General features: G+C 33.2%; 1 protein-coding gene across 11 annotated transcripts in view; it reads left to right on the top strand.

Annotated features, from left to right (window-relative positions):
• The window catches only part of SEMA4D (semaphorin 4D), a 180,941-nt gene that overhangs the window by 100,353 nt on the left and 53,995 nt on the right, over window positions 1-26,593 (top strand). For 9 of the 11 annotated variants that reach the window (XM_031939345.1, XM_031939337.1, XM_031939304.1 and 6 more), the window contains 6 exons: window positions 1,635-1,783; window positions 12,747-13,117; window positions 15,299-15,444; window positions 18,398-18,460; window positions 20,308-20,406; window positions 24,049-24,142. In XM_031939345.1, coding sequence (XP_031795205.1) covers window positions 13,009-13,117; window positions 15,299-15,444; window positions 18,398-18,460; window positions 20,308-20,406; window positions 24,049-24,142 — 511 coding nt within the window. In that variant the 5' untranslated portion in view covers window positions 1,635-1,783; window positions 12,747-13,008. Of the gene's footprint in view, window positions 1-1,634; window positions 1,784-12,199; window positions 12,577-12,746; window positions 13,118-15,298; window positions 15,445-18,397; window positions 18,461-20,307; window positions 20,407-24,048; window positions 24,143-26,593 lie in introns of those variants that run through there. The other 2 variants (XM_031939328.1, XM_031939308.1) reach the window with 2 other exon arrangements.

The following is a 26,593-nucleotide window of genomic DNA, read 5'->3' as shown; positions in this document are numbered from 1 at the left end:
TGTTCCTCTGAAGGTAGATACCTTCATACTTCATTAAGACCAAGTCTTTCCCTATTTTTCCAAATCCACCAAGTCATCATTTCCTACACTACAGCAATATTTCAACCTTATATTACCTAGTTATCTTAATCTAAAATAGTATTGTTTAATATGACATATATAATGTAGTTCCCTATTTTTTCTCTTTTGAGTGAATATTTTTTCCTATCCCTGCTGACTCTTCTACCTACTTGCCTTGCTATTAATTAACCTGCAATCTCCCCAAGAATCCTCCCCCCCACCCTTAACCTCCCTCTTTATCACATTCCGATTAATCTACACCATTCCTGTTAGTCTGTACCCATTCTATACCTCCCCATCCTATTCCCTTCCTTTCTTATACTTTTATACCCAGATCTAGATATTTATAAATTGTTCCCTCTTTAACCCATTCCCAGCGAGAGTGGGTTCTAGCCCTATCCAGCCCTTCTTCATCCTCTAATTCTTCTGTATCACTTCTTGCTCTTGTACCTCATTCATATAACATAATTATTCTTTTTACCTTTTTCCTACATGGTTTTGCTTTTTATAATCACATCATGCTCAGCTTTACCACATTCTTTTGGACTACCCAATTAATTACTAATGACAATCTTTAGAGATATGGTTTATGTTTCCATGTATAAAACACTTACAGTTTGTTCCTTGAAAGTTTTTGATATTTATCTCATATTTGTCATGCATCTTACATGTCAAATTTTCTATTAATTTCAAGTCTTTTTTGCAACAAAATCCTGAAAGTCTGGCAGTTCATTGAGTATCCTTTTTTTTTTTCAGGATTATGCTTAACTTGACTGGATATAATATTTTTGGCTGCAGCCCTAGTTATCTTGGTCTTCATTATATGGTGTTCCAAAACCTATGGTCTTGTAGCCTCTGCTAGTTCTCGTATGACTAAATTGTGGCTCTCCCTATTTAAATTGATTTTTTCTTGTTGCTCTGAGGTTTTAAAAATCTGACTATGATGTTTCTGTACATTTTTCTTAGGATCTCTTAGGTGAGAATTGGTGGATTTTTTCTCTTTCTATTTTTCCCTCTTGTGCTAAGACTTCAAGATTTCTTGTTTTATCAAGATTCCTTTTTTGATCATGGCTTTTATGTACTTCAGTTATACTTATATTTCCTCTTCTTGATTTGTTCTCCAAATGTATTGTTTTTCTTTAGAGATGTCTCACTTTTCTCTTTAGTTTTTCATTCTTTATATTTTGTTTTTATTTCTTGGTCTCATTAGTTCACTGGCTTCCCCTTGTCCTGTTCTAGTTTTCAAGGAGTCATTTTCCTCCTAATGATTCTGGATGTCCTTTTCTAATTGATTGGCTTTCTTTTCATAATCTTGTTCTTCTTGGATTGTTCTTTTTTTTTTCTTTTCTTTGTTTTTCCTCAGTATCTCTCATTTGATTTTAAAAGTTTTTTTTTTTTTTTTTTTGAGTTTTCTTATGAATTCTTTTGGGGCAGGTGATCATTAAACATTAGTTTGGGGTATAGGAGAGGCTTTTTTTACTTCAGTATTTTCCTCCGAAGATGAAGCCCAGTCTTCTCTATTCCCACGTGGTTAAATTCTTTCTCCTTTGTCTGTTTTTTTCCTCTCTTTGCAGCACCTCTAGTCCCTCTATGGGGGATAGTGTCTCTGATTTCAAGTCCTCCTTAGTTTTCCTCTCTGGCCTGGAACAGAAACCAAGAACTCTATAGCCTTTTGGAAGTGCCTGTAGCAGCGCTTCTACCCCACTGCTTCTGCACTCACCAGGTATGTATTGATTTTTCCTTGCTCAGAGACACATCTCAGGAGCACAACTGGGGCTGGTGTTCCTTATCAGCAGAGTTTCTCTCAATATTCTCCCACAGAGATACTGTCTCTACTCCCCACAATCTTTGGGAGGTGGAAATTTCTATGGTTAGGGATGAGGTTACCACCCAACCCAGCTAGCTCTAGAGCCTGCAGCTTCTTTTTCATCAAAACAAACCTGGAGCTGTTTACACTCACACCCAACAACCCCACCCCCCCTCCATCTCCATCTCCATTTCCATCTCCATCTCCATCCTGGTATCTGTCCCAGCTAGACCACTAATCTGGTCTAATTCTTGCTCATTTTGACTGCTCTACATTTTCCCTGAGGTATAGTTTTGTGGGGGAAATCTGGAGAAGTTGGAATTGTCTGACCTATTCTATCAGTTTACTATAGAGAATATATTTACTTCTTTTGCTTATTCTCAAAATTTTATCTTTTTTCCCCCATTTTATTCACCTCTTGTTTATTTTCTGACTCTTTCAATGGTTGTTCCTCCAAAAGGTAGACCTTAAAGCTGTCTAAATCTCCTATGCTCAGGTATTTCCCTTTTCACCAGCCTTAGTTTCTGCTTCAAGTGCCTCATGGTGGGGAATAGAACTGATATCTACTGGATGTTATCCCCCTATCCCTTAGAATTTTTGGATCCTCTTGCTGGTGCCTTACTCCAGTTCCCTTTATTCCTTACTTCTCTGCTTGAGAACTACTACAGCATAATATGCTGCCATAATTGCAATCCACGCCAGAGCAAGCTTTATTCTTTACTCGTATCTCCACCTCTGCTGCACAGGATATGTGGATAGTCTCAATTAAATTCAGTTGCTTTTTGCCTGAGAATTGGTATCATGAGGGTCCCAGCTCAGGATAGGGAGGGTAGTTAGCAAAGACTATTACAGCAGAAAGAAAATTGCTGAAGCACACACATTTGTGTTTCAGGTTGTGCTACCATGCCAGGCTGTGGAAATTGGTAGAATAGAGGATATAGCTTTCTCTGCTGTTGAGTTCTTCAGGTTTTTTTAGATTGTAGAGAATACCCTACAGGAAGATCACTTCTTGTTTTGGAGAGGTTTAAGAAGTTGTGAAAACTGGAGGAAATTTCTAGCTTGCCTTCTTTTTTCACATGACCTGGAAATCTGGAGGAAAGAAATGGACTTTTTTTTTTTTTTTTTTTTTTTTTAATTTAATAGCCTTTTATTTACAGGATATATACATAGGTAACTTTACAGCATTAACAATTGCCAAACCTCTTGTTCCAATTTTTCACCTCTTACCCCCCCACCCCCTCCCCTAAATGTCAGGATGACCAGTAGATGTTAAAATATATTAAAATATAACTTAGATACACAATAAGTATACATGACCAAAAACATTATTTGCTGTACAAAAAGAATCAGACTCTGAATTATTGTACAATTAGCTTGTGAAGGAAATCAAAAATGCAGGTGTGCATAACTGTAGGGATTGGGAATTCAATGTAATGGTTTTTAGTCATCTCCCAGAGTTCTTTTTCTGAGTATAGCTAGTTCAGTTCATTACTGCTCCATTAGAAATGATTTGGTTGATCTCGTTGCTGAGGATGGCCTGATCCATCAGAACTGGTCATCATCTAGTATTGTTGTAGAAGTATATAATGATCTCCTGGTCCTGCTCATTTCACTCAGCATCAGTTCGTGTAAGTCTCTCCAGGCCTTCATTTCCAAAATATATAGAGAATTAACTCTAATTTATAAAAAATCAAGCCATTCTCCAATTGAAAAATGGTCAAAGGATATGAACAGACAATTCTCAGATGAAGAAATTGAAACTATTTCTAGTCATATGAAAAGATGCTCCAAGTCATTATTAATCAGAGAAATGCAAATTAAGACAACTCTAAGATACCACTACACACCTGTCAGATTGGCTAAGATGACAGGAAAAATAATGATGATTGTTGGAGGGATGTGGGAAAACTGGGACATTGATTCATTGTTGGTGGAGTTGTGAACGAATCCCCCCATTTTGGGGGATAGGTTGGAACCTATGCTCAAAAGTTATCAAACTGTGCATACCCTTTGATCCAGCAGTGTTACTACTGGGATTATATCCCAAAGAGATTATAAAGAAGGGAAAGGGACCTGTATGTGCACGAATGTTTGTGGCAGCCCTTTTTGTAGTGGCTAGAAACTGGAAACTGAATGGATGTCCATCAGTTGGAGAATGGCTGAATAAATTGTGGTATATGAAAATTATGGAATATTACTGTTCTGTAAGAAATGACCAACAGGATGATTTCAGAAAGGCCTGGAGAGACTTACACGAACTGATGCTAAGTGAAATGAGCAGGACCAGGAGATCATTATATACTTCAACAACAATACTAGATGATGACCAGTCCTGATGGATCAGGCCATCCTCACAAATGAGATCAACAAATCATTTCTAATGGAGCAGTAATGAACTGAACTAGCTATACCCAGAAAAGAACTCTGGGAGATGACTAAAACCATTACATTGAATTCCCAGTCCCTATATTTATGCACACCTGCATCTTTGATTTCCTTCACAAGCTAATTGTACAATAATTCAGAGTCTGATTCTTTTGTACAGCAAAATAATGTTTTGGTCATGTATACTTATTGTGTATCTAAGTTATATTTTAATATATTTAACATCTACTGGTCATCCTGCCATTTAGGGAGGGGTGGGGGTAAGAGGTGAAAAATTGGAACAAGAGGTTTGGCAATTGTTAATGCTGTAAAGTTACCCATGTATATATCCTGTAAATTAAAGGATATTAAATAAAAAAAAAAAATAATAAAATTAAAAAAAAAAAAAGTCTCTCCAGGCCTTTCTGAAATCATCCTGTTGGTCATTTCTTACAGAACAGTAATATTCCATAATTTTCATATACCACAATTTATTCAGCCATTCTCCAACTGATGGACATCCATTCAGTTTCCAGTTTCTAGCCACTACAAAAAGGGCTGCCACAAACATTCGTGCACATACAGGTCCCTTTCCTTCTTTATAATCTCTTTGGGATATAATCCCAGTAGTAACACTGCTGGATCAAAGGGTATGCACAGTTTGATAACTTTTTGAGCATAGATCCAAACTACTCTCCAAAATGGTTGGATTCGTTCACAACTCCACCAACAATGAATCAATGTCCCAGTTTTCCCACATCCCCTCCAACAATCATCATTATTTTTTCCTGTCATTTTAGCCAATCTGACAGGTGTGTAGTGGTATCTTAGAGTTGTCTTAATTTGCATTTCTCTGATTAATAATGACTTGGAGCATCTTTTCATATGACTAGAAATAGTTTCAATTTCTTCATCTGAGAATTGTCTGTTCATATCCTTTGACCATTTTTCAATTGGAGAATGGCTTGATTTTTTATAAATTAGAGTTAATTCTCTATATATTTTGGAAATGAGGCCTTTATCAGAACCTTTGACTGTAAAAATCTTTTCCCAGTTTATTGCTTACCTTCTAATCTTGTCTGCATTAGTTTTGTTTGTACAAAAACTTTTCAGTTTGGTATAATCGAAATTTTCTATTTTGTGATCAGTAATGATCTCTAGTTCTGCTTTGGTCATAAAGACCTTCCCCTTCCACAGGTCTGAGAGGTAAACTATCCTATGTTCCTCTAATTTATTAATAATTTCATTCTTTATGCCTAGGTCATGAACCCATTTTGACCTTATCTTGGTGTACAGTGTTAAGTATGGATCAATGCCTAGTTTCTGCCATATTAGTTTCCAATTTTCCCAGCAATTTTTATCAAACAGTAAGTTCTTATCCCCAAAGCTGGGATCTTTGGGTTTGTCAAAGACTAGGTTGCTATATTTGTTGACTGTTTTATCCCTTGAACCTAATCTATTCCACTGATCAACTAATCTATTCCTTAGCCAATACCAAATAGTTTTGGTAACTGCTGCTCTATAATATAATTTTAGATCTGGTACAGCTAAGCCACCATCATTTGATTTTTTTCATTAATTCCTTGAAATTCTTGACCTTTTGTTTTTCCATATGAACTTTGTTGTTATTTTTTCTAGGTCATTAAAATAGTTTTTGGGAGTCTGATTGGTATAGCTAAATAAATAGATTAGTTTAGGTAATATTGTCATCTTTATTATATTTGCTCGCCCTATCCAAGAGCATTTAATAATTTTCCAATTGGTTAGATCAGACTTAATTTGTGTGAAAAGTGGTCTGTAATTTTGCTCATAAAGTTTCTGAATTTCCCTTGGCAGATAGATTCCTAAATATTTTATATTATCAGTAGTTACTTTAAATGGGATTTCTCTTTGTAACTCTGACTGTTGGATTTTGTTAGTGATATATAAGAATGCTGATGACTTATGTGGGTTTATTTTATAACCAGCAACTTTGCTAAAGTTGTGGATTATAAGAAATGGACTTTTAACGAAATTGAAGTATTATAAGCATTCTGAAAAAAAAAATAAAATAAGCATTCTGAATGAAAAGATCAGAGCCAAGTGGAAATGTGAAAATATGAGCAAAGAATCAGGGAAAAAAGAGTAAAGAGAAACTTAAAATGTAGATCAGAAAAAATTTTTTTACAATAATTTGCCATTTATTAGGACATTTAAAGCTTCATACAGAAAAACATAAATATTGAGCATGTCCTTTATTGAACTTAATAAAATAAAAATTATAAAATGGCCATTGAAGAAAAGTTTAAAAAGATTCTGGAGATCAACCAAAGTAAAAAGAATAAATCTGTGAATTTGGCATATAACTAAAAATATAGTAAGCCAGTTAATAGAGAAACCCCATTTAAACACCAAAATAGAAATCATAAAATTAAAAGAAGGAATAATAAAATTGGATTAAAAAAAATCTATTGAATTATAGGAACTTACTTTTTTAAAACCAATTTAATAAATAAGCCATTGGCTAATTTTGTTTTTAAAAATGAAAAAAGCCTAATTAGCAGGAACAAAAAAAAGTGAAAAGGAAAAAACAAGCAAAAGAAAAAGAATATTATTAGAAATTATTTCAGCTATATGTCAATAAAACTGACAACTTAGACTGTTTTTAACAATGAGATGATACAAACCAGTTCCACTTGCTCAGTAATGAAGAGAGCTATTTACATCCAGAGAGAGGACAGTAAGAACTAGTGTAGACCACAACATAGCATTCTCACTCTCTCTTGCGTTTTGTTTTCTTTTGCAGTTTTTTCTTCCTTTTTGATCTGATTTTTCTTGTGCAGCAAGTATAAATGTGTATAGATAGATATATTGGATTTAACAACTATTTTAACATATTTAAACTACCTACCATCTGGGGAGTGTAGGGGGAAGGAGGGAAGAATTTGGAACAGAAGGTTTTGCAAGGGTCAATGAAGAAAGATTACCCATGCATATGTTTTGTAAACAAAAAGCTTTAATAAAATTTTTTAATTAAAAAAATTAAATTAAACGGATAAATGTGTCCAAAAATAGAAAATACTTTAGAGCAGTAGAAAAAGAAAGAAAACATTGTAACAGCCTAATTTTCGGGGAAAAAAAAATTGAAAAAATATAAAATAGCCCTCAAAGAAAAGGATTAGGTAGATGGATTTGCAAGTGACTTCTTTCCAATTTAAAAAAAAAAAAATTCCAATATTATCGAAACTACTTGCAAAGAGAGAAAGGATTCCACCTAGTTCTTTCAGCATTACATATATGATCTTGATTGATTGTTTTTCATTCTCAAAGAGAACCATGACTTTAGGGAAGTGATGCTATTACATGCAAATGAATTGGATTTATATAAGAGTGGGCAGTGCAAAATTACCAGCCTTATGTTCTCCTTCAGTGCCCTCTGGGTCCAGAGGCAAGATATAGATCAGGATGAGTTAAAATGACCTTGAATACAGTGAGAGACTTTGACCTTTTTAAGCCAAGATCTTTAACAGGTCTTAGTTTGACTGAGGCAACAACCCATTCAATGATTAAGGCTAGGTAGAATTAAGGCAAAGGAAGGCCTAGTAAAAAAAAAAAAATCCAGTCTGGGAGGGGAAGATCCTCCTGAGTTTCTGAGGAAAACAAGCACATTTGTTATTTACATTTACTAATTGGGTCTTGATATCTAAACAAGGAGAGTCAAAATAAGCAAAGAGAGACTACAGCAGTTCATCCTAAACATTTTACATTGTGAATTTGCACAAAGAATTCAGAGTTGGTTTAATTTTAGGAACATTACAAATATAAGTGATTGCATTGTTAACAAGAAAAACAAAAATTATATGGTTATATCAGTAGACCCAAAAACACTTTTCAATAAAATGTAAAACCCATTTCTATTGGGGGGGAAACAAAAAAAAAAAGTAATCCTTCCTTAACATGGTAAATAATATAATGTATATATAAAACCAAGAACTACTGATATAATATATTTTTTAAAAATGGAATTAAACTAATAAGCACAGAAAAAGAAGAAACAAATTATCACTTTTATTTTTTGGCAGGTGCTGTGATGTGTGATTAGAAAACTCCACAGAATTGACCAAAAAAAAATAAATTGTTGAAACAATTACTATCAAAGTTGTAGGATATGAAATAAACCCACAGCATTTCTATATTTTACCAAGTGAATTTATTGGGAAGGCATAGAAAGTAAAATTCCATTTCGTATAACTATGGAATTTATAAAATACTTGAGTAACTACTAAGTGATAGATGGGAACTTTATGAATAAAATAGTAAATACAAGGTTATTAAACACACTTAAAGGAAGGATTCCTTTAAGATTTTGCTTTATGGACCTCTTTAGGAGCCTGTTAAAGCCTATGAAACTTCTCCAAATAATTCATATTCAGAATACAATTTATATACATATGTGTGCATATAGATCTATATATATGTACATATATGTATGTGTGTGTGTATGTGTATATATATATATATATATTTTTTTTTTTTTTAAAGTTCATGTACCCCAGGTTAAGAACTCCTGCTATATAAGATAAAATGAAAAATAAAAATCAAGGAAGTTGAGATCATCCAAATGAAATCTCTTAATAACCTCTTAACAGAAATGAGGTGCTATTTGTAGATTAACCCAGCTCTAATTATATAGCAGAGCAGTTATCTAATCTCTCCTAAGTACTCAATCTTTATCAAAGATTAACAGTTTTTTTTTTTTTTTTTAAAGCCTGGTTGAGTAAAGCATGTTGGAGAGTTTAAAATATCTCGACAAAGTATTGGGGAAACTCAAGAATAGTTTAGCATATTTAATATGATATCTTAAAATTTTAAAATATTAGACATTTTTAGTAATTACAGTATAATTGGCTTCTCATATATACATAGACTTCATCAGCTTGCTCCATTGTTGTAACTCCCTCATGTACAAAAAGCCAATATGAATTCAATTAGAACAAATCATGCCAAATTAATCTTTTTTTTCCTTTTTTTGGCTGAGTTATCAAGTTGTTTGATGAGTAAAATACTCTGTGTATGTGTTTATAGTTTATTTGGATTTAACAAGGTTTTGATAAAGCATTTTATATTATGCTGTGGAGTAAATGAAGTGGTATTTCCTTGACAATATTTTGTATTCAGAACTGGTTAGGCAGGAGGTCTTCAATGGGGTATCCCCCATTCAATGGGGGTACCCCCCCCAACTAATTTTGATGATAGCACATTCATGAAATTAGAGTTTTTTATAAAACTGGCAGGAATAGCTAACATAGTGATGGCAGTTTGGATATACAGATTTCTTGAAAGTGAATAAAAAAGAGATCAAATGTGAGCCAATATAGCCAGAACTAGATTAAAATGTAATTCGAAAATGTTTAACAAAATAAATGAAAATACAATACAACATAGATGATTTTCATTTGTATTTCCTAAATCAATAGATGACTTGAGGGATCTGTTTCTATTTGAGTTTAACATCGTGGTCAAGAGCATTTGTCTAAATCTAGTAAAATGAAATTAAATATACTTATTCTCAACTGGGAAAACAAACAAAAAAAAAAATTCCAAGAGACTGCAAAATTCAGTGAGTCATTAATTTAATTATCAAAAAGTCAAAAGACTGACCTCTCTTTTGAAAGAGACATACGAGGACCAGAGAAGGAAATTGTTGATCTTGAATGAGGTTGCTGAGATCGCAAGCCTTCCTGCTTACTTGCACAGCCTCTCCAGGAAGCTGATCATTGAAATGTTCCATACAGACATCACCAGGCTTCTAGGTACCTGATCCAGAAATCTAGCACCTACAGAACATTTCTTTGTATAAGACTGGATGTAATCAACTACATGGAAGCCAGCCAAAAAACCCCCCCCCAAAACTGGGGTTATGAGTGATGCCCAAAACTTTTATATCCTCGTAGAAAAAGAAATATAGAAGTATCAGAGCCACAGGCTGTTGACTCAGACAGAAAAGCAAAAAGTTCTGAACTAGTAGCAAGGATACTGTCTGCAACAAATGTCCTTTTTCTCCGGGCTCTAAGGGAAATGGGACCTGAACCTGAATACTTAGATTATCATAGACAGTCTAAAGAAGTAGAAGAAAACTGCAACAGTAACAGTATCCAAGAAATATGTCCATTTCATCAGAGTTGGTAGCATACAAGCCTAACAGACCCCAGTGGTGAAGCATTAAGAATGTCCTGAAATTCTGAAGATTACTCAACAAAGGGGGAATGAGCTAGAGACTATCTGGAAGACTGATCTGACTACCTCCAGTTATCCAGTTAAAAAGACCTTCACAGGTTTATTTGGTTCTACATTGTTGGGTACCCAACCATTCGTCAGATGGTGGAATTAGATTTCCTTTCTTCCTACCATGAATGCCTAAAATCTCTAAAGAATAATGTTGTTTTGTATTCAATAAAGACTGTCATGAGAGCGTGCTGATGTTTTAGGAAGTCTCTGTTACACGAAAATGTAGGATAGGGTGTACAACTATATTACCAAGGTCTTAGCCACAAGACAAAGCAGCTATCCCTAGTGGAGAGGAGGAGTTATGATGGCAAAGAAGGCAACTATGGTGCTATATTTTTCTTTAAAAATCAAACCAAAACAAAAACTCATGAGTCAACAATTTTTGTGGCATCCAAAAGAGCTGCTGATATCTTTGGCTTCAGGACAGCGTGGCAGAGTAATGGATAAAGAGAGAATCAAGTCTGGAGTCCGGAATACCTAAGTTCAAATCCAACCTTAGATACTTACTGCCTGTGTGACCCTGGGTAAATCACTTATCCCTGTTTGCCTCAGTTTCCTCATCTGCAAAATGAGCTGAAAAGGAAATGGCAAATTACTGCAGTATCTTTGCCAAGAAAACCCCAAATGGGGTCATGAAGAAACAAACATGATTAAAAAGAGTAAACAATATCTTTGGCTTCCACTATTTTGGGAACTCATTATCTCTGTATTTAGCCCTCTCAAATCTCATCTGAAGTATTGTGTTCGATTCTGGGCACTACATTTAAAGAAGGCATTGATAAGATGAAATGTGTCCAGATGAGGGCAACCAGAATATAAAGAAACTTGCGTTTATGTCATGTGAGAATCAAATGAAAAGAACTAGATATGTTTAACATAAAGAAGGGAAGATTAAGAGGAAATAATAATAATTACATTTAAGAACCTGAAGGGCTATAATATGAAGTAAGCATTAAAATTGTTTCTTTTAGCCTAAGAAGGCATAACTAGGAACAATGGATAGAAATCCTCAAGAAGCAAACTTAATCTTGATCTTAGGAAAAAATTCTCATCAATTAGTGCTACCTAAAAGTGAAATGGACTGCTTCAAAAGGTGATTGATTGATTTCCCCTCATTGGAGGTCTTGCAGCAATCTGAATGATCTCCTGTTGAAGATATTATATTGATTGGAAAATACTTCTGAGTACTGATTAGACTGTATGATTAAAATATATATCCTTCTAACTGCTAAACAGTATGATATATGAGATAAATTGATATTAATTTCATAGCATGACTGGGTCTTTTTTTTTTTTTTTTTTTTTTTTGCTCATTTTGAAGCTTCTTGTGGGAAGTATAGAATATCCTTGGGTGTTATTTTACTCTCAAGGAATATTTGTGAACTAAATAAGAGGAGAGGAAACCCACAGAACCCCATGTTAACTTTATTACAAAGGAAATAGACAAGGGAAATGGGAATCACGCACCCTTCATCCTCCAACATCTCTCTAATTGCAGTTTTTATCTTTTCTGACTCAGCTTTTAGGAATTTGGCAGAAGAGTAGATAGGCAGAGCTATCTGTCTACGTGCTTCTCCTATAGATAAAAAGTGTATATAAAAGCCTGGTTAAATGCAAAATGGTTGGTGACTCATAACTTACCAATTTATACTTTATAACAATATTTGATATTTGCCCTTTTTTTTTTTTCACTGAAGTTGTCTTGTTATAGAAATTATACTAGTACTGGTGTTGTCTTCCAGACATCACTGGTGTTAATAGAAAAGGGAATGTTGCAAAGAAAAACAGATAACTGAATTAATTTCCACAACTTTTAACTTCACTACCACATAGAGAATTGGGGAAATCTTTTAATTGATCACCCATAAACCTCTTCCTTTAGGTCTCCACTGACCTCTGAGGTATTAGATTAGTGAGATCTAGAAGGCATTAACATCTTGCATTTTTCTTCTCTCAGTCTTACAGTAGAGAATCTCTCTATATTGGACAGAGATTCCTTTTCTTGTACCTTTGTAGTTCAGGAATTTCCAATCTTTTTGCAATGATGAGCACTAATATGCATCTAAAGATGCCATACTGTAAGTATTTCTCTTCTTGTACCTGCTAAGTTTTTTTTTACAACAGACTTGACAAGAAAGAAACAATAAGAAAATATTTCTCAAATTTTCAACAAAGGAACAGAAAAACTGAAAAGCAGAAATTATTACATTTTAATCTTTTAATCACTTTCATTTTCACTTCTCTGCAGTTAACATTTTCTCTCAAGACCATGGAGAAGAATGTTCTTCAAAGACAGCATAATATTTAAGAAAAGACTCAGGGGTGGAGTTTCTCTTCATCTGTCATGCTGGAAAAGAAGTACTCCTTCAGAGAAATAACCTTTTGGATACCTTAATTTATGAGTTTATTTGCATGTTATTAATTCTTATGTTGTTGCAACAATATTCTCCTTCTGATATATAATAAGTTGAAGACATTTGCTCCTGCTTCTGCTCAACAACTACCACCCTATGAAGATGCTTAATATGGCTTTAAATGGATTCTTCATAATTTTGTTTTTGTCATTTGGAACAACAGTTGCTTTTGGTCCAATACCTAGAATCACTTGGGAGCAAAAAGGTAAGAGTAAAACTTGGACAGAGTTTTCTGGGATTTTTACTTGATTTATTTTTTGGCCATATAATGATGGATTTTCACTTGAATTCCTATTTACTTAAACTTTAAGCTTCAACTTAAAAAGCTATTAAGGTCATTTGAGCTATTAGCCATTAGGCATTCAATTAAAATTATAAAGTCAGTTTCCTGCTATATTTCATATTAATCATATGAAATTATAATTAGAAGAATACTGTTTAAAAACCTATAACTGATAATTGTAGTTTCACGTGTAAGCAGATCTATTTTTATAGTGTATTATGTGTCAGAAGCCAAATTATTAAAATTAGTTTTCACATTTAAAAATAAAGATGTGCTCTTAGAGCTCTTTCTCCACAATATCTTATTTATTGTTATTTTTTAAACTGTAAAAAATTATCTATGTCTTGGTTTGTAAACAGAACTATGCCATTGGTTTGATTTTTAAACAACAAAAAGAAACATAAAAGTAATTAATTATGTTCATTGTTCTATTTTTTGCTGCTACATTAAGAAAATGACAGTTCTAAGTATTTCATATAAATGCTATGGACTTGAACATTGAAAATGGTGTCCACCTCACTGAAATTTACACAGTAGCAGTTTAGCTTTATGAAAATTTTTTTCTTTAATTACTCATTGCCTCACAAGCACTCACTTATGCCTCACAAGGACATTAAGCATTTACTGTCTACTATTTCATGAATACAGTGTATTTAACAAAAGTTTTAATAATGTATTTCACATGCTTGTGGAGAAGATAGAGTGATGCTGACTAGAAAGCAATACAGTGATGTGAATCACTATGCATCATTAAAAACTTAAAAAAAAAACTTTTTAAAAGACAGATCACTGTCTTCACAGTGATCACAGTACTAAAAGATATTTTGAAAGAAGGGATACTACTTTCAGTAAGTAAATCATTGCACATCTCTCCCAATTGACAAAATTTGAAAGAAGTAAACAATACTTATTCAACTTGTATTATGTGTGGAAATCCAAGAGATATTGACCAGATATTGGCTAGACAGAACAGAAAAGAGTACTGGTTCTTCTTTGAAAATTATACTACTTATTATGTTTTACATAACTGTTACTACTGTTTTGGGCAGTAAATATAGATGGAAAATAAATGCCATATATTTTATGGGTTTTTAAAATACTGAAGTAAAATGCTTTATTGATTACCATGGTATAGTAAAAAGAACACTGGCCCTGTAGTCTTAGATGACACGCAATCAAACTGTTTCTGATTCTTACTACCTTTGAGAAGTATCTGACCTCCCTGTCTCTTGGTTTTTTAATTTGTAAAAAAGAAGAATCCTCTTTGTTTTTTTTTTTTTTTTTACATTAGATTTGTAGTTCTTTTATTCTATGGATATGCAGATACTCAAAAGTGAAGCTTTTGGTTTCATTTCATAGTTAAAACATACAAACAAACAAAAAAACATAGCTAGACAAAATTTAAATGTAGAGATGTTACGAAGCTTTACTGATTATGGTGTGATGTTTTGCTTTTAAACTACCCTAACAACTGGCATTTTAACAACTGGCATTTTCAGTTAACAATTTAAGTGTAAGTTGTTATAGAGATCCACTGGAGATAGCTTGGTATAGTGGAAAGACACTGGGGTTTTTAAATCCAGGCTTTGCCGCTTATAACCTTATGACCTTGGGCAAATCATTTAATCTCTTTGGGCCTTATTTTCCTCATTAGTAAAATGTGGAAATTGAACAAGGTAGCCTCTAAAATGCCTTCCAGTTCTATTCTTGTACTTTCTAAACTATTATAACCCTATGAAGTTGGATTATGAATTTTTTTATTATAACCCATTACCCAAGAAAGTAGAATTGGATCAAATAAATATATTACCTTTAAAAGTGGGCATTTTTTTAAACAATCAAGATTCTCCTTTCCATATAAAAGAAAGAATTGCTTGGTACTTAGAAATTACCTTTTTAGTGTTCTACACTAGCAATCTAATCCTAGGATATATCCAGTGTTGTTCTTTTATTACTATTTCATAAAGGGTCTTGGACTAAGATGTTGCTTTGAGATAGCATCAGTAAAATGTCCAAAATAGATTACTGCCTGTACTGCCTGTATTGAAAATATTTCCATTATTGACTTAATTGTGTTATTTTCACTTTTTTCTTCCTTTATAGAAGTACGTCTTATACATTTTCATGAGCCAGGAATCTCAAACTATTCAACTTTGTTGCTAAGCAAAATAAAAGACACTTTATACATAGGAGCCAGAGAAGTGATTTTTGCTGTGAATTCACTTAACATTGCTGAAAAACAGCATGAGGTATGGATACATATTTATCTCCATTTTAGTTTTCTTTCCAAATTCAATCAACCCAGTGCATATATTTTAAACAATTAAAATCAGCTCAGCAAACAAATATATATATATATATTTAATTTAATAGCCTTTTATTTACAAGTTATATGCATGGTAACTTTACAGCATTAACAATTTCAGTAAACAAATATTAAATGCCTAGTAAATAAAAGGTGTTGTGCTAGAAAAACAAAGACCTAAATGTCCCTTCCCCTGGAGGAGTTTGCTTTTTATTGGGAGTTTAGGATATGTTTACAGATAAGCAAATATAAGGTAATTAGAAGAGGAAGAGTTCATTAATAATTCTTTTCTCATCCATAATTTGTCATATTTTTCAAAGAGAATCTATTCAATATAGTAGTAGGTGACCTTTCTCTTACTCTTTTATTATCCTAGGTATATCAATGTACTGTACCATTCTAATAGTACTTGACCAGTCTACCTCTTTTACAATCCTTAATCATGTATTTTGTCCCACTTCTAGTTAGAATAAGTATTATGATGATAGTATGGTTTAGGGATTAGGTGAATGACATCCTTGAATTCCTCTTTAAATTAAGGAAGAAGGAATGTTAAAAGAAAATAGCAAAAACACTTGAAAATTAACAATTCAATAATGATAAATCCCTTCATTTAAAAATTAATATCTGTTTTATGTTACCACCTAGTCATGAGTTTTAATATCAAAAAGAAGATACTTATCTTGGATGAGAATTATTTCTGTCTTCATGATATCCAGATTTTAATATAATCCAATTGTACTTAAAGTTGGCTTTAGTATATCTGTTATGAAAATAATTTTGTAAATATTCTAATGATTTTTAAAACCTTAAAGAATTTAACCTACTTGCCACAAGAATCATGAGGCTTTTTTTTTTTTTTTTTTTTTAATTCTTAAGACTGGATATCCCTCTCTCAGCTAGGCTAGAAATTCAGTAGTTACTCATGACCCTAATCCTACTGTTGATAGGGAATTTTTGAACAGCTTTATTTCTGACCTGGGCTCATTAATCTCTCTTTAGACTAGTGGCTCCCTTCCCCTGGGAATTTCCTATATTGGTGCTGGACTTAGTGCCGATCCCCAATTAGATTAACTCACTGCATCTCAGAATTTTTAAAGCTCAGATCCATCAGCCTCAGCCTCCTTGATTACAAGGATTACAAAGAAAGGGCCACCAAACTAGGCCATCAAGGCATGTTGTAGAAACCATCTATTTTTGCTTAGTGAACATAATATTTTTGGTGGGGAAAAAATACCTAATAATTAATGATTTGCAGAAGATCTTTGCAACTTCCTATGAAATACAAAGCACACCTCTGAAAATATTGAATCCTAGGATTTTAGAATTGGAAGAGACCTTGAAAATCATCCAATCCAACTTCTTTCTTTACTCTTTTCATAATACTGGAAGGAAAAAAATTATCATTAGTTATGAAATATAAAAAACCAGCCATTATAAATAAGGTATATTGGTATTCTTCTGCTCTAGGTATCCTAGTAAGATAATTTTGAAGGCAGCAAACTTAAACTTTTGCCTACAAGTTGATTTCTGTATTACATATAATGATTACTTAGAATCATGTTTTGTTTTTTAAAGTTTTACTCCATTCGGTCAAAGTTCACCAGATATTCAGTGGAAACTACTTAATAACCTAACTGGAAGCAGAAGCCTTTCCCTTTTGTATCACAGTGTTAGTTGATTTATTTTTGGATTCAATTCTCAGTATGACAATCTCTATATTATCATTGTCATCTTCATCCTCACTTTGGCTTTTGTGTAAAATTGGGCTCCCTTGTAATAAATGAAAAAAATTTTTGCCTCTCAGAAGTAAGGAGTTCAAAGCCCTATTTATATTCTGGAAGCAGCAAGGTAGCACAATGGTTATAGCACCAAATTCAACTTCCTCACTTGAAATGTGGCCTCAGACATTCATTAGCAGTGTGTCACTGGTCAAAGTTAATATTATTTGCCTCAGTTTTTTCATCTGTAAAATAAACTGGAGACGAAAATGGCAATCTACTGAAGTATCTTTACCAAGAAAACCCTAACGAAGTCACGAAAAATCAGACAAGACCGAATAACATCAAAGTAAAAAATATTCATATTATGAGAAAAAATTAAACTATTTTCCAGGCAAAACTGGTATTCATTACATTTTGCCTAACATATTCAAAATAAAAACCTTTGTTTATATTTCTATACTATTGATATTTTGATGATTTTAAAAATATCATTTATTTTTTCTTTTGTTATATTTACTTTATGATAAAACTTATTTAATCCATTTTTGGGTTAAATAAAAATAAAGATTTCAGCAAAACCAACCCCATGTGACAATATATATTTAGTACCCCATCTATCTTAACATTCTGAGGAAGTTATGTTTTATAATCAGCTCCACAAGATCAAAGATAGTCTTTGCATTTAATCTGATTGCAGTTGCTTTTTATTATTGTTTCATTTATATAATTTTTGCTTTATTAAGAGAGTAGGGAGAAGTTTGGCATAAAAAAATCTTAGAAATTTGAAAGGAATTTTATTTTTGCTTCATTTTTTTATTTTCAATACTTTAAAGAAATTTAATCTTTCTAATTTAGTTGTAATTGTGTTTAATAAAACAAGAGAAAATTTTGGATTAAATTTAATTGCTCCTTCCACTATTACCAAAAGAAAGTGGTTTGAATGTAGACATCATGTTTAGTAGTTTTATCCAATGCCAAGATTACTTACAATGATGAGTATGAACTTAACATTTTGAAATTCAGTTTTTACAAAAAACACTATCCTGGAGTTTAAAATCAGTTATCTGTGTATTTGTTTATATTATGTGATTCTGGAGTTGTTCATTATACTGCCACTCGCCTTTTAAAAAAGTTAAAATCTAATGAAATTGGTGTTTTTCCTCCTCCCCCTAGGTATACTGGAAAGTTACTGAAGATAAAAAAGCCAAATGTTCTGAAAAGGGCAAATCTAAACAGGTAACTTCTTTCCATTCAGCTTTGTCACAAAATAGAATCTGAATATTTTAACCCCCAGAGGCTAGTATTCTGAAATGTAAACCAATAATTTATTTGTTTCAACGAATGATAATTTTTAAGGACTTTGCAATTCTCTTTCAAGCTATTATCACTTATTGGTTACTTCTGAAATAGCGAGTAGCTTACAACAGTGGCCTGAAACACTTTGCAGAGCTATTTTGGATCTGTGGTAATTGCCTTGTTTTTTGCTCATGCTTACTTGTTTTGGGCTTCCCAAGGCAACCCCAGCCTAAGTTATAAAATGATTTCTAGGTATTCTAGCAGGAACCTATGTTTTCAGTTTACTAATGTCATGACCCATTTCCTCTTTTCCCTGTATTTAAAGCCATCACTCTGTCTTTTTTCCTGGACAGTGTCTAAAATGGTGTTCTTTACTTATAGTCTAGATTCTTGGATTGTGAAACTAACCTGTTCCCTAAAAGTACAGACCTCAGAAACAAGATAATTTTTAGTTCTGAATTTAAAGAGAAGACAAAAGTATGTTTTGTATTAGACATTAACTTAGAATTGGACCGCTGTGGTTGGAGCCCATCTTAGAAGTCTAGAGTTTAATTCTGGCTCAGACCTTAATTGATATTTTTGTGCCTAGTACAACTAAGCCAGATTGTTCCTCATTGAGTTCCCCATTTTACAAACCTTTTGTGTCTACAGCTCCCCAGAGATTCCTTCACCCTTGTTTGCCTCCTTTCCATTTCCCATTTTTTCCCATCATGCTTTCTTCTCAGTCTTAACAAGTTCTAGTGTTTCCACATCAAAAGAGGAATTGCTAAATATCAAAATTTTTCTGTTTATACCTCATGACTTAGTAAGAGACATGTGGTCAAAGAGGTTTTTCATTGTAAGATATTTTTATAGCTATGAATTACTTCAAGCCAGTTTAAAATACACATATTTTTCTCAGCTGAGTTTGTCATAGACTTGGCCATATGTAGCTAAATAAATTCTGGTCTGTTAGTACTTATAGATTCTTAAAGGTATTTTTTATTTTATTTAGGAGATCTTTATTCTCTTTCTTAGTTGTTTTAATTGGTATTGGACATCTTTCCTCTGAACAGGGTTGAACCCTTAGTGTTCTCAGTATTAGAGACAGATCACTGTGAGTAACAAGGTTTGCCCCAGACAATCTTTTGCAGGGTATACTGCAGTTGGGGGAATCCTTTGTTCTATGGGTTGGATGGGCCAGCTGTTGAGCTCTCTGCCAGCTCTCACATTTTCTGTAGTTGTGATAGTTGTTTGATGCACATCACACATATGCCACTTTCCCTCTGTTTATGTTTCATCCCTTTGGCATAGGATAAGTACTTCACCCAGCTATTTGAACTGTGGTGAAAAAAACTTCATTCTCTGTTAAATATCTTCCAAGGATGGAGGGGTAAAGTTCAAGAGAAGAAAATCCGAGGGACATCCCTGCACTCTTGATAGTGTGCCATTTGGCACAAACTTGTCAGTTCAGGCAGCAGATTGGGTGTTTCTGTAAGAGTCCCGAGTTATTTTGTAACTGTTTTCTGAACCAAAATTATAGGCAACCTTTTTAGCTTCATTGTCATCACTCTTTTTTCAAATATAAGTTTATATCCAAACTGAAGTCAGTTTTGCACTTGAATAGCAATCTGACAAGCATGATTAAATGAGTTAGGTCAGCTTCAGGGTCTTGCTCAGCTTTCCAATAAAATTAAATGTAGGTAATGTATCTTCTAAAGCTCATGAATAAATAAATAAAGTATACTTGAGAGTCTGTGTTTAATTATCCGAGTAGGTTTTTATCTGCCTTTTTCTATTCATTACAGACAGAGTGCCTCAACTATATCCGAGTCTTACAACTTCTTAATGATAGTGCCCTATATGTGTGTGGTACTAATGCATTTCAGCCAACTTGTGATCATCTGGTAAGGTTTATTCAAACTTTACATTAAGAAACACAATTAGAATCTAAAATGCCAAGAAACTGTTTGACAGAACTAATGAATTAATCTCAAAGATTCCAGTTTATATGTCACTTATTCCTTAGGAATCATGATTGTGTTAGTAAACATTTATTACATACCCACTATGTGCCAGGGACTGTTAAACATGGGAAAGTTCTAGTAGATACTGTTGCCACATTTGGGATCTGATAGATATGCTAGCTCTGATGACCGTTGATATGTCAATTAACCTCTCAGAACTCTAGATGATAATTTATAGACAAGTTGCTTATCTGTTATCTACCAGATCTAAATAACAAGAGCACGCTTGGTTCTGAGTGTGATTTAGGATGATAGTGCTGAAAAAATGTTGGTTCTTAGTACTCTATGATCTACCTTTTCCATGTTATATCCTTTTCACTAAAATTTAAACTTTTAAAAATTATGCTAAGTAGGTTTAGCTATTATGCCAGTTTTTGCTTCACAGTATTTCAAAGACTAAAATCCTCTTCAGTCCAGTCTCTTCTTTGTGACTGATTTATCTTACAGCCAAAGCTAGAAAAACTTAAAATGCCTTCAAGTTTTCTCATATGCTATTTGACTTGTGTTTCTGCTATGTCTGATGTTGAAATGTTACCATTCTTTATACTGGCCTTGACCTTGCCTCTGCTAAAATGCCTTAATATCCATTTTAGATGTAAAATGTCTTCTGCTCCTGAAATTTTTTTCTTTTCCTTTAGGCTTCTAAAGGTTTTCTGTATAAATGTTTGAGGCATAGGGTATTTATTTGATTCATGTTCTTTCTTTTGGTTAGCTTCCTGTGTGTTCCTGAAGTCCTCGTTAGAATCTCCTTCTTTGTTTTAACAATCCATAAATTCTCAAAAATATCTTAATTTTTACAGATTTGTTAGTCCTCTTTCTAAAATGGATTAAAAAAAATTTGTACTTAATCATCAGAAAGCATATTTAAGTATCCAAAGAACAAAAAAGAAGATTGCATATGGAATTTTTAAACTTATGTTACTTATTCTTTTTCTCAGAAAGTTCCCCAAATATGCACACTGCTTCTTTATTATTTTATTTCACATTACTGATATCTAAGTGAATTAATTAAGAAAGTTTGATTTCCAACCACTGTGAGGGAGATTTTTTTACATTTTTACAACATTTAACATGAAATAATATTAAGATAATTCTCTTTAAGAATGATGAACAACAACAAGGAAAAAAGAATGTTTTGTACACATACGTCTTTGTATTCATGAAAATTATGTTTATTTAATTGAACTGAACTGTCCCATGTGCCTGAGGATGCCTTTTAATTGTTTTTAAAAAATAGTATAACAAGAATTTCAATTAATTAATTTTTCCCTTAATATTTATCCTTATTTTATAAGGATGAATCCGATGAGAGGACCAGACAGCAGGGATTTATTTGAAACAGATTGCTAGCACTATTATAGATTCAATATAGTTTTCTTATGAACCATATCTTTAGTATTTTATAATTTGAATAGATGTTTATTTCAAGAACTTTAGTCATTAAAGAAATATTTTACTCTATTCAGTATATTCAACTTGCCAGAGCAGAAAAATGAACAGTCATTTTGGAAAGATTTTAATCAAAGATGGATTTGGAACATGGACTTGGAGGTGAAAGAAATTTGGGTTTAAATCCTATCTCTGGCATTTATTAACTGTATAAACATGAGTGAGTTAATATTCTTTCTGACCCTCAGTTTTGTCATCCATAAAATGAAGATAATAATGCTTATAGTAATTACTTTCCAGGGTTTTTGTGAGGATCAAATAAGATAATGGATATAAATAACTTTACAAACTATAAAGTGCACCATAAACACTTTAATAGGGAGGCTTTTATTAAAAAGCCTCCCTATTAAAATAAAAATCTTTCCTAGAACCTAGCATAACTATCAGCTGTCATATAGTTCTCCCCTTCTCAGCTAAACTACTGAAACTGAATACCTTGAAAAATGGTATTTAAATAGTTCTTTTCTTCTCACTCTCTTCTAAATGCTCTGCAGTCTGACTTTTGACCTTGATCATTCAAGTGAAATTATTTTCTCCAAAGTTCCGTGTGATTTTTTGATTGACAGATTTAATGAATTTTTATCCTCCTTGATCTCTATAACATTTTATACTATTGATCACCTCCTTCTGGAGACTTTGGAATTTTGTGACACTTCTATCTGATTTCTTTGCTTTATTGTCTTCCATGCCATTCCTACTAACCATAAGTATCCCTGAAGTCTCTGTTTTAGGATCTCTTCTGTTTTCTCTATGTATTCTCTAAGTTGTTGATCTCATTTCTGTGGGTTCAATTATGATCTCTATGCTGAAAATTTCCAGATCTATCTGTCCAGGTCTAATCTTTCCCCTAATTTTCAATAGCACATTACCAATTGCATGTTGAATATTTCAAGTGATTCCTGCAGAGCTCAATGTGTCTAGAATAACATTCATTATCTTCTGTTGTAAACCTGGCCCTTTTCAAACTTCTTTCTTTTAGTCTAGGACCCAACTTCTTAAGCTCTGATTTGCAACCATATGGGATCTTATAATTGAATGTGAGGGTCTTGAAATTATGGTTTATTATTAGTAAATGTTTGATTTATATACCTGGGTTTATGTAAAAATTTTCAGGCAAAACAGCATTGTGAGTGGGAAAAGTTTTCTAGGGTACTGATGTCCTTCCAGTCTCTCAATTTCTCAACTTCCATGTCTTCTTCAACTCCTCTCACTCACTCACCTATCTAATGATTTGTGAAATCTTAGAATTTTTTTTAACCATCATTCACATGTTACTCTCTACCCTTCACAGTTTTATCCTAATTCAATCTTCATCATCTCTCCCTGGAATATTGCCATAGTCTTCTAATTATGATGCTTACTTTTAAGGCTCAACTCAAGCACCGCCTCCTATTGAGACCTTTACTAATTCCCCAGATGCTAATACTTCCATCCTAAGACTATCTTCCAAGTATTCTGTATTATCCTCTCCATACCAATTTAAGGATATGTTGTTTTTCCTTTAGAACATAAGCTCCTTGAGAGCAGAGACTATTTTTACCTTTTCTTTGTATTATATAGTGCCTGCAATAAAGTAAGGGCTTAATAAATTCTAATTGATTGATCTAGATAAATTAATTAGAATTCCCCAAGCATTACAATTTATTGAGGTGTTAATGGTATTATTATCTGGTATATAGATCTGGTCTGTGCTCTTCATCCTTTCTCTAATGGGGGGAGCATTCCTGTTTATACTTTTTTCTCTCAAGTATTAAAAATATTTTCTAGTTATCTAATAATTGAGCTGTTTTGCTTCACATAAAATTGATTCCAAAAAGTAATACTTAAAAAAAAATCATTCTTATCATACAAATTTAAAACTTGTGAATTAAATGTTAACAATTATTAATCAATTAGATCTTAGATGTTGTGGCCTCAAACTGTTAGTAGAAGCATGACCTTGGGCAAGTCACTTTACTTTTGCTTGCCTCAATTTCCTCAACTATAAAATAAAGATAATAATATTACTTATCTCTCAGGATTGTTGTGAGGATCAAATGTTTATCTTTCTGTTAAACTCTCTTGTCACTGTAGCTTTTAAAAACATTTGAACTTGTTGGTAAAAATGAAGATGGTAAAGGGAGGTGTCCATTTGATCCAGCACAAAGCTACACATCTGTTATGGTTGGTAAGTGCTTTCTAACATTACTTTCACAGATACTTTTTTTATTTTAATAGCTATTTGTTTTACCCCTAATACTAGATACTCTTTAAGAATATCTATGTAGTTTAGATGTGGTTCTTAATAAAAGTTATTTAAGTGGGGAGCAGAGTCAAGATAGCAGAGAGTGGACAGGACATGATCTGAGCTCTTGGTTTCCCTCAGAAATAACATTAGATTAGTCCTTTGAATGGATTTAGGAGTGACAGAACCCACTAACATATAGAGTGTAATAATTTTCCAGCTTAAGATATCTTGAAAAGGACTTCAGGAAAGGTCTGTCTCAATTGGGCAGTAGGGAATTTGGTCCTGCACAGTCTCAGCATGAGGAGATTCAGCACAAGGAAGCCGACCTGGCACAGGGAATCTAGTGGGAGGCTTAATCAGAATACAGAAGTGTTGATTATTCTGTCCTGTGCAGAAGGTCAGATCAGCAGACCAGCTGTAAGACCTTCAATGCAACTGAAGGCAAATTGTGATTCTCTGAACCCCAGTAAAACAGGCAGGACTTGTCAGGTCACTCAGCACAGTGGGGGAAGCCTGCAGCACTGGCCCCAGTGCAGTCACTAAGAAGTTCCTGTCACTCTGCAGAGGAAGCTTGGGACAATCTCCCTTGTACCCTTAAAGCAGACCTCAACCTTTAAAAATGAGTAAAAAAACAAAAAGAGCTCTGACATAGGGAGCTATTATAGAAACCCCATAGGGAAAATCAGAACACAAACCCAGAAAAGGATAGCAAATGCAAAATACCTCCAAGTAAGCCTCAAGGGTGCATATGTACTGGTCTTCAATTCAAAAGACTCTCTTGGAAGAGTTCAAAGGACCTTAAAAGAGAAGAAAAATTGGAAAAAGAAATGAGAGCATTGCAGGAAAGTTATGAAAGTTTGAGGGGGGAAGGAAAGCATAGAAATTGATTGAAGAAAACAACCCCTTGAAAAATTAATTTGATGAGATAGAAAAAATATACAGAAGAAAGCAACTCCCTAAAAAATGGAATTGACAAAATGGAAGAAAAAAAAATCCACTGAACAAAATATCTCCTTTAAAAGTACAATTGGTCAAATGCAAAAAGAAATGAAAAAGCTAACTGAAGAAAATAATTCACTAAAATTAGAATTGTACAAATGGAAGTGAATGATTCAATGAGAAATCAAGAATCAGTCAAGCAAATTTAAAAAAAATGAAAAATATAAGAAAATGTAAAATACCTCACTAGAAAAACAACTAACCTGGAAAATAGATTCAGAAGAGAGAATCTAAGAATTGTTGGACTACCTGAAAGGTGCAATGGAAAAATAGAGCCTCGACAACAGCTTTTAAGAAATCTTCAAGAAAAACTGCCTAGAACCAAAGGGTAAATAGTCATTGAAAGAATTTACCCATCTCCTCCTGAAAGAGATCCCAAAATGAAAACTCCAAGGAATATTGTAGCTAAATTCCAGAATTATCAAAGGTAGGAAAAAATGCAGAAATAACCAGAAAGAAAACAATTTAAATATTGAGGAACCACAATCAGGATTACCCAGGACCCTAGCAACTTTCACATTAAAGGATTGGAAGGCCTGGAGTATGACATTCTGGAAGGCAAAGGAGTTTGGACTACAACCAAGAATCAACTACCTAGCAAAATTAAACAGTATCTTTCAGGGCAAAAGATGGACAGTGAAATAGAGCATTTTTAGTCATTTCTGATGAAAAGGCTAGAGCTGAACAGAAAATTTGATCTCCATCTACAAAACTCAAGAGAAACATAAAAAGATAAATGGAAGGAAAAAACGTGTTTTTTTTTTTTAAAGGTTCAAATATTTACATTGCTGAATTGAAAGAAGGCATGTTTAAGTCTTGAGAACTGTATCTTTGTCAAGACACTTAGAAGGGGTATATTTAGAGGGTGTAGTTATAAGTTGACTTAATTGTGATGACATAAAAAAGAAATTAAGAGTGGAAAAGGGATTGTACTTAGAAAAGAAAAAAGGGGAGATAAACTGGAGTAAGTTATGCCACAAAGAGACACAAAAGACTATTATAGTTGAGAGAAAGAAGGGAGGGTATTGAACATTGAACCTTAATCTCATCATATTTGATTCAAGGAGGTAATAAAAATTTATGTACATAATTTGGTAAAGAAATTTGTCTCACCTTATAGGATAGTAGGAGAGGAAAGAGGAAAGGAAAGGGGAAAGCTAATAGAAGGGAAGGCCGAAGTAAAAAATGAAAAGGATAAGAAAGGGGGACTGAAAAAAAGGAAGGACATATTGAGAGAGGGGGTGGTCATAATCAGTACACTGGTGAGAGAAGGTAAAGAGTAGAATAAGAGAAAAATATAACTTGAAAAAATAGGATAGTAGGAAATACAGAATCTTAACTGTGAATGGGAATGGGATGAACTCTCCCATAAAACAGAAGCAGATAGCAGAC

The sequence above is a fragment of the Sarcophilus harrisii genome, chromosome 1, assembly GCF_902635505.1.
Source record: "Sarcophilus harrisii chromosome 1, mSarHar1.11, whole genome shotgun sequence".
Taxonomy (NCBI): Eukaryota; Metazoa; Chordata; class Mammalia; order Dasyuromorphia; family Dasyuridae; genus Sarcophilus; species Sarcophilus harrisii.
The sequence above is the reverse complement of the archived record's forward strand: the minus strand, read 5'-3'. Positions and strand labels throughout refer to the sequence as shown.